This window comes from Cottoperca gobio, chromosome 14, assembly GCF_900634415.1.
Source record: "Cottoperca gobio chromosome 14, fCotGob3.1, whole genome shotgun sequence".
Taxonomy (NCBI): domain Eukaryota; kingdom Metazoa; phylum Chordata; class Actinopteri; order Perciformes; family Bovichtidae; genus Cottoperca; species Cottoperca gobio.
In genome coordinates this window covers 6,428,504-6,442,656 of record NC_041368.1, presented here as the reverse complement: position 1 = coordinate 6,442,656, position 14,153 = coordinate 6,428,504, and the positions used below count along the sequence as shown (strand labels likewise).

At 40.9% G+C, this 14,153-nt stretch overlaps 1 protein-coding gene across 1 annotated transcript in view; it reads right to left on the bottom strand.

Moving 5' to 3' along the window:
• Positions 1–154: 154 nt before the first annotated feature.
• Positions 155–14,153, bottom strand: part of dhrs11a (dehydrogenase/reductase 11a) — a 16,372-nt gene continuing 2,373 nt past the window's right edge. The window contains exons 2-7 of the mRNA XM_029448174.1: positions 4,025–4,234; positions 2,297–2,391; positions 1,737–1,866; positions 989–1,081; positions 826–891; positions 155–723 (exon numbers count right to left, since the gene is read on the bottom strand). Coding sequence (XP_029304034.1) covers positions 682–723; positions 826–891; positions 989–1,081; positions 1,737–1,866; positions 2,297–2,391; positions 4,025–4,234 — 636 coding nt within the window. The 3' untranslated portion in view covers positions 155–681. The remainder of the gene's footprint in view (positions 724–825; positions 892–988; positions 1,082–1,736; positions 1,867–2,296; positions 2,392–4,024; positions 4,235–14,153) is intronic.

The following is a 14,153-nucleotide window of genomic DNA, read 5'->3' as shown; positions in this document are numbered from 1 at the left end:
GGGGTTGAAACCTGGATGCTCTAAACAAGGGGAACTGAATGTGTTTGTGAAAACATACGGTGGGTGAAGGTGGCAGGATGGACTGCTTAAGGTTAGTTACAGTGGGTAAGACATAGTACTGTCTACGGTTAGTGAGTATGAGACCACATCTATCTATGATCAAAAGTTAAAATATTTATAAAACAAATTAAACAAAAAGAAAAAATGTAATTCTTATAAACAGCAGTTACTCTTTCCATGTAATTTCAAAAAGATATGTCATATGACCTACAAAAGCAAAGAAAAAGCAAAAACATGTGCAATCAATGGCATACTCTTCCCTCTGAAGTGACGGTCGTGCAGATGACCACATAGCACAGCAGCAGCAACTCTCTCCTTTGTTATTTGTTCCTACTGTAGTGTGGAGTCGGCTCAGTTCAGTACTGGGCTCAACAATTCACAAATACCAGGTTGCTGCATTCAGTAGTATTTTTGTAGTGGTTTTACAAAGTCCACGCCCTTCATTTCCTCGCACAGCCTCCTTAAGGCTCCAGCCCTCTTTGACCACCTCCCTGCAGATCCAACACAGCTGTAGTTGATTTGATACTCCCTCCCCCTTCCCCACATGTGCCCAGCAGAGGTCGCTAAGAAGTCACCATGGCTGCTGTCTCTCTGCTCCACCTGCAGCTTCCTGTTTCACTGCTATGACACCTGCTCTACTGGCCTCATCTGCAGATCTCCAATCTGGTGACACAAATAAAAGGAGATGAATACAGAATCCAACCACCACTCAACACTGATGCATTTGATGATTGAAAAAGCTAGAGAAAGAAAGAGCGAGATTACCTGGACATGAGGAGGGGCACTGAGGACATATGTGACGGCACTCGCTATGTCTTCTGCTTTCAAACACTGGAAAGTGGAGAAAAGAGGAATTATTGATGCAACTGTACTCTGGTATTTCCACTCTGTAGAATGCATATTGTGACGGTCAAATGCGCACTCTTACTTTCATACTCTCATACACTGCAGCCGCTTTCTCTGGATCGCTGTTGTGGTGTCGGAAAGCAAACTCAGTCTCCACTATTCCAGGAGATATACACTGCAGGGGAGGCAAATGCTTTAGGAATTTACTGCTTACACACCTGACAACACACTTTAAACAGGAGTGTGTGAAAGTGTAAGGGCATACTACAGAAACCCTGAGAGGCAAGTGAGAAAGAAAACTAAATTCTGGTGATCTAGATACACTGATCTTAATTGTTTCCTCTTCTGCGTTTATGACTTAATAACAGATGAAAAAAAAAGGGTTTTGCCAGGATAATCTACCCATAGTTCCTTCTTTTTCTTTACCATCTATGATAAAGTTTAGCCAGGTAAAACATTGCCAGGACAATTTTTCTAAGTTTAAGTTTTGTGTTTAAAAAAAAGTGAAACCAGGTGAAAGATGTGTTGATATCAGGATAAGTTTTGTTGTTAAAATAATCATTTTGACCACAAGAGGCTGAAGTGCAGCACTGCGTCATGTTCTAAATAGGACTAAAAGTGTCCGAGTAGCGCAGAGTAAAATACATCTCTAGCCAAAAGAAAGACATGACAGTAATGTTATATAACTTGCTAACAGAATATTTTTTTTTTTCTTGCCTCTCAGAGCTTCCGTAGAATACTGTAAGTAAAGTCATTTATGTGATCCAAAATGTGAGCAATAGCACATGCCAAATTAAAAACCTGCACACGAATGATAACAACTAACGTACTGTGGCTCTGATGTGGGTGTTTGCTTCTCGAAGCTCTTGCCGTATGCCCTCAGTCAAAGCAGTCACAGCGTATTTAGTGGCACAGTAGAAATGCTCATCAGCACTCTGCACCACTCGATGCCCCCCCATACTGTAACAGGTAGAAAAGGGAGAGGTGCATGAGCTAGTAACCACATTCTGTAGCTCAACCTTGATTCAAACCCTAATTAAAAAGGTACTGCGATACATTTTCTGACTTGTGCTTTATTTAAATGCCTTTGCTCACTTACAAATCAGGTCACGTTTATTCGTATGGTTTAATATCATATGCAGCACAGTATCTCAATGGGCTTTACAGGCCCAGAACAGTTCCTAAAAATTGAGCTTTAAATCAATTAATAGATCTTCAAACTCAACAACAGGATTGTAATAAGTCCAATAGTTCTTCACACCGTTCCAGGTCCAGCAGAGACCAGGTGGGGCCAACAATGGGCTTTACTTTATACCTGCCTTGAACAAATTGGCTGAGGTATTTTCAGATGAACCTTTTCTTAGATTCAAAGGTTGTCTATATAGCTTACCTGTTAATATTGATGATGTGGCCATCGTCCACATTCCTCTCCTTCATTGATTTGTATGCCTCACGGGTGCAGATAGACAAGGCTAAGACATTCACCTGCGGGGGAGGTGAAGACAGCAACTTAACTTCAGTCAAAGCATGTTCTTATCAATCTATACACGTACTACATTACAAAAACACACCTAGCCAAAGTCATGCGCTGTGAAAAAAATAAACATTAGTAAATTGATAACATTTGCAGAACTTAAAAAGGAACAGTTCACCCCAAAATCTAAAATACATATTGTTCCTCTTACCTGTAGAGCTATTTATCAATCTAGATTGTTTTTGTTGCAGAGTGTTGGAGATATCTGCCGTAGAGACTTCTGCCTTCTCTACAATATAATGGAACCAGACACACTCGGCTTGTTTTCTTTTTTTAAATAGTCAACAGCGATGTCTCTTTCCAGAAATCAAGACCTTGTTAGTGAAGATAATCCACAAACCTTGTTAAAAGGTAGGAACTATTTTCTTTTTGACAATATCACCCCGCAGAAGGAAGCATGAATTCATGGACGAGAGGCTTGCAACAGCACGAGATGTAAACATTAATGGCGTCCTCCGCTGAACTGTAATATTAGCTATTAGTAAATTTAGGCGAGACCCTCGTCCATGAGTAGATGCACACTTCCTTCTAGGCGGTAATACTGTCAAAACATAAACAATAAATAATAGTTCCTACATGAAACGGCTCAATAAGGTCTGTGGATTATCTTGAGTAACCGGGTCATGATTTCTGGAAAGAGACATTGCTGTTGACTTTTTTCAAATGTATTATTTTGGCGCTTTGAGCCCCACAAGCCGAGTGCATCTAGTTCCATTATATTGTAGAGAAGGCAGACATCTCCGCCGCTATCTCCAACACTCGGCAACTCCCACCAAAACAATCTAGATTAATAAATAGCTCTACAGGTAAGAGAAAAATATTTATTTTTGATTTTGGGATATTTAAGATTGCTGAACTGTTTTACTGCCATGTGATCATGAAAGTGAATCAGTTAAACTGACTGATGTTCACTGGGTCACTGTGTTAGACCAGCCGAACCTGCTGTCCCTGTCCAGCTTGTAGCCTATAACCTGCTCCCGCGGTGACATGGATAGACGGGCAGATTAAAGCAAACGTGGTGGCAAGATAGGGGGAAGTGACCAAACAAGGTCAGCGTACAGATTAAACACAGGCTAAAAATACACTGCTGTACACATTCATGCAGGCTGCCATGACAACAGATGGACGAGCGTTACGAATGCAGGACTCTGGAGGCAGAGACTTTAGAGCAGGGGGGGTCTTCAGTGGTCAAGAGCTCAATAAATCAGAATGTAAAGGTCTAAACAAGAGAAATAGTGCTGGCTTTCATTAGTGGGCCTCTGCTGTGCCAGGGCTTCTCCTCAGAGCCAATGAAGCAGCCTCTGTGAGGGGAGGGGATCTGTGTGTGCAGCCCCATGTGTCCACACATTTCTGCCTTAACTCTCATTCTTTATACAACACAAGCTCTACAAACACTTCCACTCACACTGGGCAACCATTTCAACTCCTCCTTCTGCTTTGCCGTTTGAGTAGGGCAACCATAAAATCAATATAACATAAACGGAAGTGGAAAACTCTAACCATCCCTACTCTAAATAAATATGTTTCTCTCCTGCTTGTTTTCAGCCTAAAGCATTTATATTTGTGCTATTGTGATCCACCCACGTCGATCATGTTCCTCCAGCCCTCTGTCTTTCCACTGAGCAAGGGCTCATTGTGGGCCAATCCGGCATTGTTGATGCATACGTCCACGCCCTTGTGTAGCGTCTTGATCGCTGAAAACATGGAAAGGATCTCCTCCTCGTTGGACAGGTCACACTTGTAAGGGATCAGCGTGCCACTGTAGCCTGCACTCTGACATTCTGCAGCCAGCTTCTGCAAAAAACATAAATCAGACTCAATTTAACAACTGTTAGAGGATAATAAAAACAAAAATGTAAACACTATAAGTTGGCATTAATTAAATATCAGTACTAAAGCCGTGTACAGTAAGAGCCAGAAATGATTAACCTGCAGATAGAGTGTCATGATAAACACCCTACCAACTCAGACACTGAGAAAGCAGCGAGAACGCGCAGTCATAAAACCAACACCACATCAGTTGAGGGCAAGAAGTAACCTGACAGCATCAGTGTAGCCAAAACCACAGTATGTGTTTTTTTTCACCTGATAATAAAAAAAGCAATTTAAATTCCACTTTCTACCTAAATATAAATCATGACCCTGGATGAGAAGAAGCAAGCTTTGCACTGATGGGATGCATCTTCTCCCTTCAGGATACAGCTGGGCTGAGCCTGCTGCAGCCTGAGCAGACTAAACTCCAACCAGGTCAGCTGGCTGTCCACCACTGTAGGGGTTTGATACAAACTGACACAGATCCCCCTGCCAGGCACAGCTGCACCAGTCACCTGATGTCTTGCTCAGGGGGCCGACAGGAGGGGGCGTGGGTGATAAGGGCGGGGCTGGTAGGAGACAGAGATGATGCACAGCACTGTAACAATCAGTCTGTGTCTATGTATTAAAGGAAATATTGACCCTCTAAACTTGAAACACCTTACAAAATCTACTCTGCCCTGTAATAAGGAGTACATTTTATTCAATACACGAACAAGAAGTTGCATTCAGATATTTCTAACACAGCTACAATTGAGCTTGTGATCTAAAACTTATTTTTGTCTGATGTACCCCCACAGCCCATGATAAAAGCATTTATGATACCATGCGATGAAAAGTAATCCTCATACGTAATAGTGTGGATCAATGCGAGCATATTGTGGGATTTTCTGTTAAATGTCTGCAGCCGCTTTTTAAAGGAAACTAAGTATACGTGTGAAGCCTGCTTTTTATAATAAGGATGAAATTGGATTGAGAGATCATTTTGGCTATTTTTCGAACAAAAAGCGTAATAGAGCAAACGCATCATATCTCACACTATGCGTGTGCATATTTCCCTGCTCTTCCTATAAGCTGTTTAACTGGGATTATCCACAGAGACGGCATTACCCCAATAAAGCTGTCAAAATGCTAAAATACTGAAAACACTTGTTTCATCTGTAAAGACTAACACCGGCTCTTTTGCCCGTATTGTAGACAGGTGAATCATTCTTTTTTTGTCCATTACTTTGAATATGAAGCTGTGATCACCGGTCTGTTCAGCTTTTAAAGTTAAATATCAGCTGCATTTAGACCAATGATCTTTACTTCACACTCGCCTGAATCCCTGGAGTGAAAGGCTCTCAGGCAGGAAGACAGACACACTGGCGGAGAGGCTCTTCTTTATTCAGAAACGAGGTTAACATGAAGGGGAAGCTATGCCAGTCATTTGTTAGGAGGGGGAAAATAAGTTGATTTACTGAGGTTTAAGAGGGAACAGCAGAGCAACCAGACTGTGATCTTGTTCCAACTGTAGGAAGTCTCAGGCTGTGAATCTCTGTGTTTCTGTGTGTGTGTTTATGTGTGCTGGCACCAGCTGTACTGCTATGGCCAGTACCCACCATCATACTGGCCACGCCTACAGCAATGGCACAGCACAGATAAGCAACCAGTCCAGAAAATACAGCAGCAAGATAGTTGGCAAATGCACTCTACACACGATTCTCTCACCACAGTGCAAATTCAAACTGGATATTTGCATGTTAAAGGATTACTTCACCTCTAAAATGACTGTTTGTATATCAAATACTTACCCTGTGTTACCTTGAAGAACACAGTGTTTAACAACAGCAGAACTATATCAAAACATCCGTTTACAAACTCTCACACAACTTGTGCAATATAATCCAAGTCTCATTTATCCAGTCGAATGCTCACTACTTCCCAAACACCAGGGAGGGACGAGTGAAAAACAAAGTTTGCGTCACACATTCAAGGTAACACAGAGTAAGTTACTGATATACAAATGATCATTACAGAGGTGAATGAAGTAATCCTTTAAAGCAAAAATAAAGTAACTATTTAACCTGAAAAATGGCTTTAAAAACACTTTGATGCTACATTGATCGGGATGAATGGCCTCCGTCAGGCGTAAGGCTTTACAACACGAAGTTACCTGATGGACAGAAGGCTTTACTTATTGCTAACATAATGCTACTCGCTAACTGTAGCTACCGTCAGCTAGTTAGCCGTTAGCTTAGTAAGTCAGGACCGGGAGCTTAGATCACTGTGGAAGTGTTGGTTTTTGTAACATTAGCAGATGTGCCAAGGATGGGAGGAGGACGTGTTTAGGCCCAGGGCGGGGGGGATGCTGGCAGGGACCCTGGTTCCGGCCACTGCTCCCCGCTAGCATCCTCCCGGTAGCGGGCGGGCATCGGAAGCAGGTTAGTAATATTATCTTGTATTGTTGCATCTTCTTGATGTTTGTTGTGTTAGCAAAGTTGTCGACGGTTAGTTTTTGATCAAAAGTCATGTAATAAGGTATTTGCGACAGCGGTGTATAAGCTAATTTAACTCTAACAGCTATATTTTATTTTGCCTTCTTGTTTTTCTGTAGAAAATATTTAAAAGATTCAAAACGTTTTGCATGTATAAACCTATTTTCATATCGCCGGTATTATCAGTTACTTTTATATGCTTTTGTTCTTGGGTAGTCAAGGAAGACTGAAAATACAGAGCTGTTTGCTATTACTTTGTTGATTCTTGATAAGGCCAACATGTAAAAGATAACATTTCTTACAATTCAAAATACAAATGATGTTAAAATAGGTCATAAAGCCTTTAAATTTCATAGTAATGGGTGTGCATACACCCACGCAGCACTTTCAGGCATGTGTACATGCCTACATGATCACATTCAAGGCCAGTAAACCCTGCAGGGGGTTGTTATATAAGCTCCACAATGCATGGGACATTATTGTCCTACAGCCCGTTCATCAATCATTCACCCATTCACTCACGTGGAACTGGTGTAAATGGACCAGCAAAACAAGTCGCCAGTAGAGAAGAGGTAAGAGATAAAAATAAAGATGCCAAACCGCTAAAGGTAGACAAGCGCTAAGTGGTGAGCCAGATCAATAGCACAAGGCAGCGGCCATGAGCCGAGAGAGCTGAGAAATTAGATTTGTCTCAGGTCTCACAGACAAAGGCTAGATTGTGTTATAGGCCACTGTGCCTCCTTTTATTTTTCTGAAAAGACTGGTATGTGGTAAAAAAAAAAGAATATATCAAAAGATGTAATGCAGCCATAGCAAACAAAGCACTCTCCTCTTAATCCTTCCTTTCCCATCTCTTAAGTACCTGTGACACACAAACCATTTTGCCTGTCACAATGCATTTTCATCCTCATTACTGAGGCTGTTGACCAGTGATCACAAAAAGTGTAGAAGGAGGGAGGAGCAGAGGGAGAGTTGGCAGGCAGAAAGTGAAACAGAAGGACAGTGAGACGGAGAAAACCTGAAGCATTATAGCTTATCAAAATGCATTCACAATTCAGTACGTTTTACTCCATTAGAGAAGAAGTAGAGAACAGCAGCACGGGACGAGTCATGCAAGTAAGGGGAAAACCACCCAATAGACAAATTCACATAAGACTAATTTAGTGCATCTTCACAAGCACTAAAGCCCCCTAAAGCCGTGAACCAGAGAGCCAAAGCTGTGTGCAGAGATACCATGACATTTCCACTAGGAGCTATTTATTATAATAAATAAATAATTTGTATATTGATTTATTTTTCTTCTCTGAGGAACACAATCAGTTGAGATACTTTATTCTGCTAAGGCCCATCACTCATTATCCAGCTGAACTACTATTGTGTGACATAAAAATAGACCGTTTCCAGTTTTAGCGGTGGAGTGTGGGGTCAAAGGTCACAGTAGGCTGTATAATAGCATTGCAGCACGGTAGAAGTAGGGTTGTGCGATTATCTTTCTTCACAAACTGAAAGACTGCCACAAAAAAGGTCTAAAGGTTGAACAGGGCGGTTTTTACAACACCTTCAGGACAGTCTCATCAAGACAAAGAGATAAGAAAAATACTCTTTGCTGGGAACTACACTCATTGACAGACTTCTGGAGAGTTCCCGTCAAGCCCTAAACATAAATCTAATCCAATACCAACATTGTTGACAACAAATCATTCTGCAAATGAAAAAGGCTTTCATAACCTTGATAGACTTAAGACACAGCAGGCAGCCATGTGTTGTGTAACAGACTGGTGCAACCAGTGTGGTGGCATTTTATTTTCCCAAACAAAGTGATAAAAATCAAGAACAGGCAGCAACACATGTTTATTTCAAACAACACAGAAAACAGAGCGAGGAAGTCATCAGCAATACTTCTATACTAGATTAACTAGAGAGCAGCCTTTATACACATATTCACATGGGAATCATATGATAAAAATGGCTCTCCACTTCTCTTGTTTGTATTTGAAACATGCGGAAGGGTGAAGCTTCACTCTAGTGAACCAGCATGCGTCACGTGCCTCCTCCATCTCATGTGATGAGTTATTCCTGCACCTGGTGTCGGCACTCGGAACAACTCATTTGCTCTTAGCACAGGTCTGAGGGCAGCCCTGATGCTAGCTTTAAGCCACATCATTATACATGCTAAGTTTATGATAACTTGAGCCCAGAGCAGACAACAAAAACAGACATAGGAGAGTCTCATGGAGACAGTGTTGATCTGATGCATCCAAAAGGAACCTTTCAAACTAGGTCAGCCTGAGCTGGGTCTATTCAGCATGTGGGCTTAGAATAGCCATTAAATGTTTCCAAAATCAAACAAACACCCAGCAACAAATCCAATTTGGCCGCTGTCGAAGCGAAAACAATCCAATTTGCATTCTTTTCTCGTCCCCCCCCCCCTCCCATCTTTGGAAACACTGAACTTGGCGAACTGAAGTTGTCTCTGTGTTTGTGTTGTAGACTCATTAAACGTGTTCGACACGAAGTGCTCTCTTTCGCACTCTGCTCTCTCTGCCACAAATGTACATTCAATAACAAGTGCTGGCCTGCTTCGTCAGTTGCACTTAGCGTTTACGTGAAGTCCTGCCTCCCCTTACATCAGGTCTCCGTGAACACACACACAACCTCAAATGCAGAGGAGCGCTTTCCAGCAAGTCTTCAACAGGACAGGACAGGACAGGAAGCACCCCGCCTATCATAGCAGGAGGCCCGGGGAGGGAACGTCAATACCAGTAAACCTTACACCTTGAAAGATGATGAGCACGGAGAGGACGGCACAGTGGTGGTGCAGGGTGACTGGCTTATAGGGGTCACTGAGCTGCCTAGACCCATCAGACTGTTAACTGTAGAAGTAATTAAAAACATTCCTGACATAAGCGATGAGAAGAAATTTAAAGGGATAGTTTGGATTGTTTGAAACGGGGTTGTATGAGGTACTTATCCATAGTCAGTGTACTCTACAGTAGATGACGTTTTGGAGAAACAGACAGGAAGTACAGCCCAGAAGCTAAGCTGCTGTGGACAGGTGCAGCAGCAACATTTACTTTATACAGCTACAAATAAATGAATAGAATATTAAAGTGTACACTATATTCAGTATATTTCACTCCTTACTTGTGCCGTCATGCAGCCCTGATAACAGACACCGTTATATCTATCTATGCTCTCTTCAAAACCACCAAAACTCCATTAATAAAAACAGTAATTTCACCAAGAAAGTGGATCAATCACTCCAGTTCTGAGGTCTTTACAGTGGCTTCTTGTCTGTCAAAGAATTGATTTCAAAACACTACTGTTAGTTTATAAAGCACTGAATGGTTTAGGGCCAAAATACATTTAGATCTTCTGCTACATTATGAACCATCCAGACCTCTGAGGTCGTCTGGGACGGGTCTGCCTTCTGTCCCCAGAGTCACAACTAAACATGGAGAAGCAGCGCTCAGTTTCTATGCTCCGTATATTTAGACGCCCAGAAAACTGCAGGTCCGCTGCAACGCTGTTCTTTTAAATAAAGTCTCTTTTTGCTTTGCTGCTGCCTTTTATTAAATGATATAATTATTTATTTCTTACACTGCAGTGTAACTTTTATTCTAGTATTTTATACATATTTTAACATGTTTTAATTTGCTATTCTCTAGGTTTTTAAAATTGTATTTGAATGTCCTTTGCATTTTGTCTCGATGCTTTTGATGTTTTATGTAAAGCACTTCGAATTGCCTTGCTGCTGAAATGTGCTATATCAATGAGCTTGCCTTGCCTTGAAGGTAAGATACACAAAGACTATTTCTGCACGCTCGAATACTCTGCAGACTATGCACACGCCTGTCCCATTGGGAAAGGTGAAGGGGCGGTTACAACGAATTACCAAATTGAAAAAGTATCGAGGTCGGTCATGTTTGCACACTTGGGAACATTACCGAGATGAAAAAGACTGTTGTGATTGGAATCATCTACTCAATCATAAATCTGTGACTACATAACCACGAGTCATTGATATCCTTAAATGAAGAAATGCTGTCATGTGTTTTGTTGGTGAGAATGTTGCTTGTCTTGGGGGCAGAATCCAAGGAAACGTGATGGATTATTAGTTTGGTATAAATCGTTGTCAGCTCACAGCTCAAGTGGAAAAAGTGCAGTCAGTGGAAAAGCCTTCTGCATTGTTAAGACAAAAGCTTGGGCGCCAAAGAAGCTGTGAGGCAACTCGATGAGCTCAGGAGAAAATTGACAGGGGAAACAAAACGGTGAAGAAGACAGCAGTGCTGTCATTTCTCTTACTGCCGATAACAAGTAGCACAGCAAGAAGCTCAATGTTAAAACATAACGACTGGACTGTTAGTACTGTATCTAATGTACATAGGCTAATTGTTTTTTTTTACAATATTCAACAACAATTCAACAACCATCTAATGCTACATTTTGCACATCACACATATCACTAACATGTCAAAACATAAAGACAAAAAGAGAAAACTATCAAGACAGATGAAAAGAGAGGCAGAGAGTTTGCGATAAAGAGAGTAACGCTGTCGGACCTGCCCCACTTGCAATCCTTTTCTGGAGTGAAATCGGTTTAATGTGAAACAACAAGACGGGCTGTTCAGACACAACCTACAGAAGGTGGGTGAGACAGCATCGGATTTGCAGACAGAGAGACACTGATTGCCTTTTATTGTGTCAGCTCAGCTTTAGAAGCATGACTGAGCACCTTTTACCTCCTTCAGAATTGGCCACCAAATCGAAGTTGGTCAGCCAAGCTCTTAAATTAACCTTCTGGCTCACCTGCCGTGCCAAGGGCTTCAAGTTTTAATTTAGAATTTACTCACTTACATAAAAGACGCTTAGGGTAGTCCAAAAAAAGTGTAGAGGCTACTGCTTTGTGTAGAGCTACATTAACATTAATCGGGAGTCTGTTTGATACAAGCCCACTGAAAGTAACTGATTCGGTCAGCTTTGACAAAAAAACTGAATATAATCAATGTATTTAAATGTTATTATCTCAAAGGGCCATCAGCATTGACCGTCCAGATTTGATTAAATAAATAAATCATCTGTCTGTCACTTGTGCTCCTGGTTTGAGTTTTCTTACTCATGTTTTTCTTTATTGCTGATCACAATACTTTGACATAAAGTATCTTCTTTTGACATCATTTATGCGGGATCCCTTGCTTATACAGGCTCTCTGTATGCCAACCAACAATCCCTTTAGCACTAAAAACACAAATATTACGTTTGCTAAATTTATCTGGTCTAAAATTGAAGCAGCAAAAGCTTTGAATTTTGATCGATGCCTCTATTGTGGGTTGCCTCAAAACCATGTCAGTTTCACTTTAGCAGTTTAAAATGGACCTACACTACAAATATATGTATTTATTACCTCGCAACAGATGTTCTTTCTGCATTTATGCTGGGTTAAAACAAATGTACCTACTTGCAGTAAGGATAGAAAAGCACATTTTAAATGAATGCCTGATTTAATTGATCAGTGAAGAATGAGGGTTTTTTTCAGCTTTCAATACAATACGTCACAAACTATACTTTCCATAGACGACCATTGACTTTGATTGATTATGTAACAAACCCCACCCCAACCTCTGCCTCTCCTCCCCCAGAGCAACAGCAGCACTGACAATAATCTCTACATCCGCCCTGACCTGCATATAATGCAAAAACATAAAACATGCAATTTCTGTCTTATATCTAATAAGGTCTAGGCTTAATGGCATATATTCAATATATTCATATTGGAACCTGTTTATGGGAAATTCAGATGGCAAAATATATTTCTACATTTCATTAGAACTCACCAAGTTTCATTAGTAAATCAAGTTTAGAAAATACATATAAAATCACTTTCATCTAAATACATAACAGCATTATGGAATTTCCCTACTAAATGTGGTAAAAGAATACAAATGAAAAAGTAGTCTAAAATCTAATATTTGTTTTAAATGAGTGATTATTTGAGTTGTGGTGATCAACAACTGGAGTTCATAATCCCATAACTGTGTATCTACTACTGCATCACCTTCTGCTAGGTAAGCAAAAATAAGAAAGCCAACATATGGGCTACGTGGGCGTTCTGGCTTGAGAAAAAAAAGCCTTAATGAACCAGTAACTAGATGTGCTCTTTTTCTGAGTCAGACATGAGCTCAGAATAAAAATCCTTCTAATATTCTCCCAAACAGCATGCATATAGTTATATTAATCCTTCCTCTGGTGGTGATCTCACCGCTGAAATCAAATTCTGCAGTGCTTGGTTGTAATATAAATGTGTATGCACATGGCTCTCAATAGCACAGCTTTGGACAGCAGTGTCCGATACACACAGGCCACTTTTAGACCGTTTTATAACCGTAAAGAATACATTGTGTGAAGAGAATTTATCTTCCAGCGAAATGATAGCTTCTTCCACTTCCACTCTTTCAGGTTTTCACAAGAGTTAATGAGAAGCTGTGTTGCTGCTACTTAGATGCGTCCCTGTCGTCTCCATTCCTGCACAGAGCCCATGGTGACCACACGTCTCCCTTCAGCTCGCTTCTCCCCCACTGCCAACTCTATAGTCTCACAGACAACAAAACAATACCGCAGCCAGCCACGACTCTGCAATACGCTTTCTCCATGTTTTGTTTAAACAGAAAAAAATTCATCTATACATTTCTTCCTTTCATTGTATCTGGTCTACTATGAGTGTGAATATTGCTGTTGGACAATACAGACCGTAAAAGCTTTATTTCCACCAAGTTAAGAAAAAAACCCCAAAAGGGAAGTCAAGAACAATTACATAGTGATGGACAGTTGCATCCCCCCACTTACAGCATGCCAGGTTTGGCACAACTACAGCAAGAACCCAGTTTACATTGCAGAGAGTACAATACTGGCTTTGTCCCTCAACTCACACAGACAACTCTCTGAGGTCTTGTACAAGTGATGAAATCTGTCACAGAAAGGGAGAGATAGAAACCTGTCACTGATATCATTCTCTAGTTTGGCCAAATATTTAGTTAGTTGAAGCTAAGCTTTGGTTTCATGTATCATAATCTATAATAAGGAATAGTTCATGTAGTCAGCTCTTTAATGCCGTCTGATGTTTGTATTATGTAAAAAAGTATACTTTTTCCTTTTACATGTTGTGACCTTGTTTCTATCTAGCACAAGTTGCATATAGGGGCTGAAACAAGCCGCTGCAGTTAACTATTGACAGGAGAGGCCATGTGACCAGAGCATGAATGGAGGGAGGCGATCTATTGCCCCACACTCACTGTATGCATGTATGGGCAAGGGTGTGTGTGTGAGAGAGAGAGAGAGAGAGAGAGTAGGAGGTGGGGAATTTTCTTTAATGCTAAAAGACAAGACCTAATTGAAATATGGAAGAATTTCCTTTTCAACACTTGAAA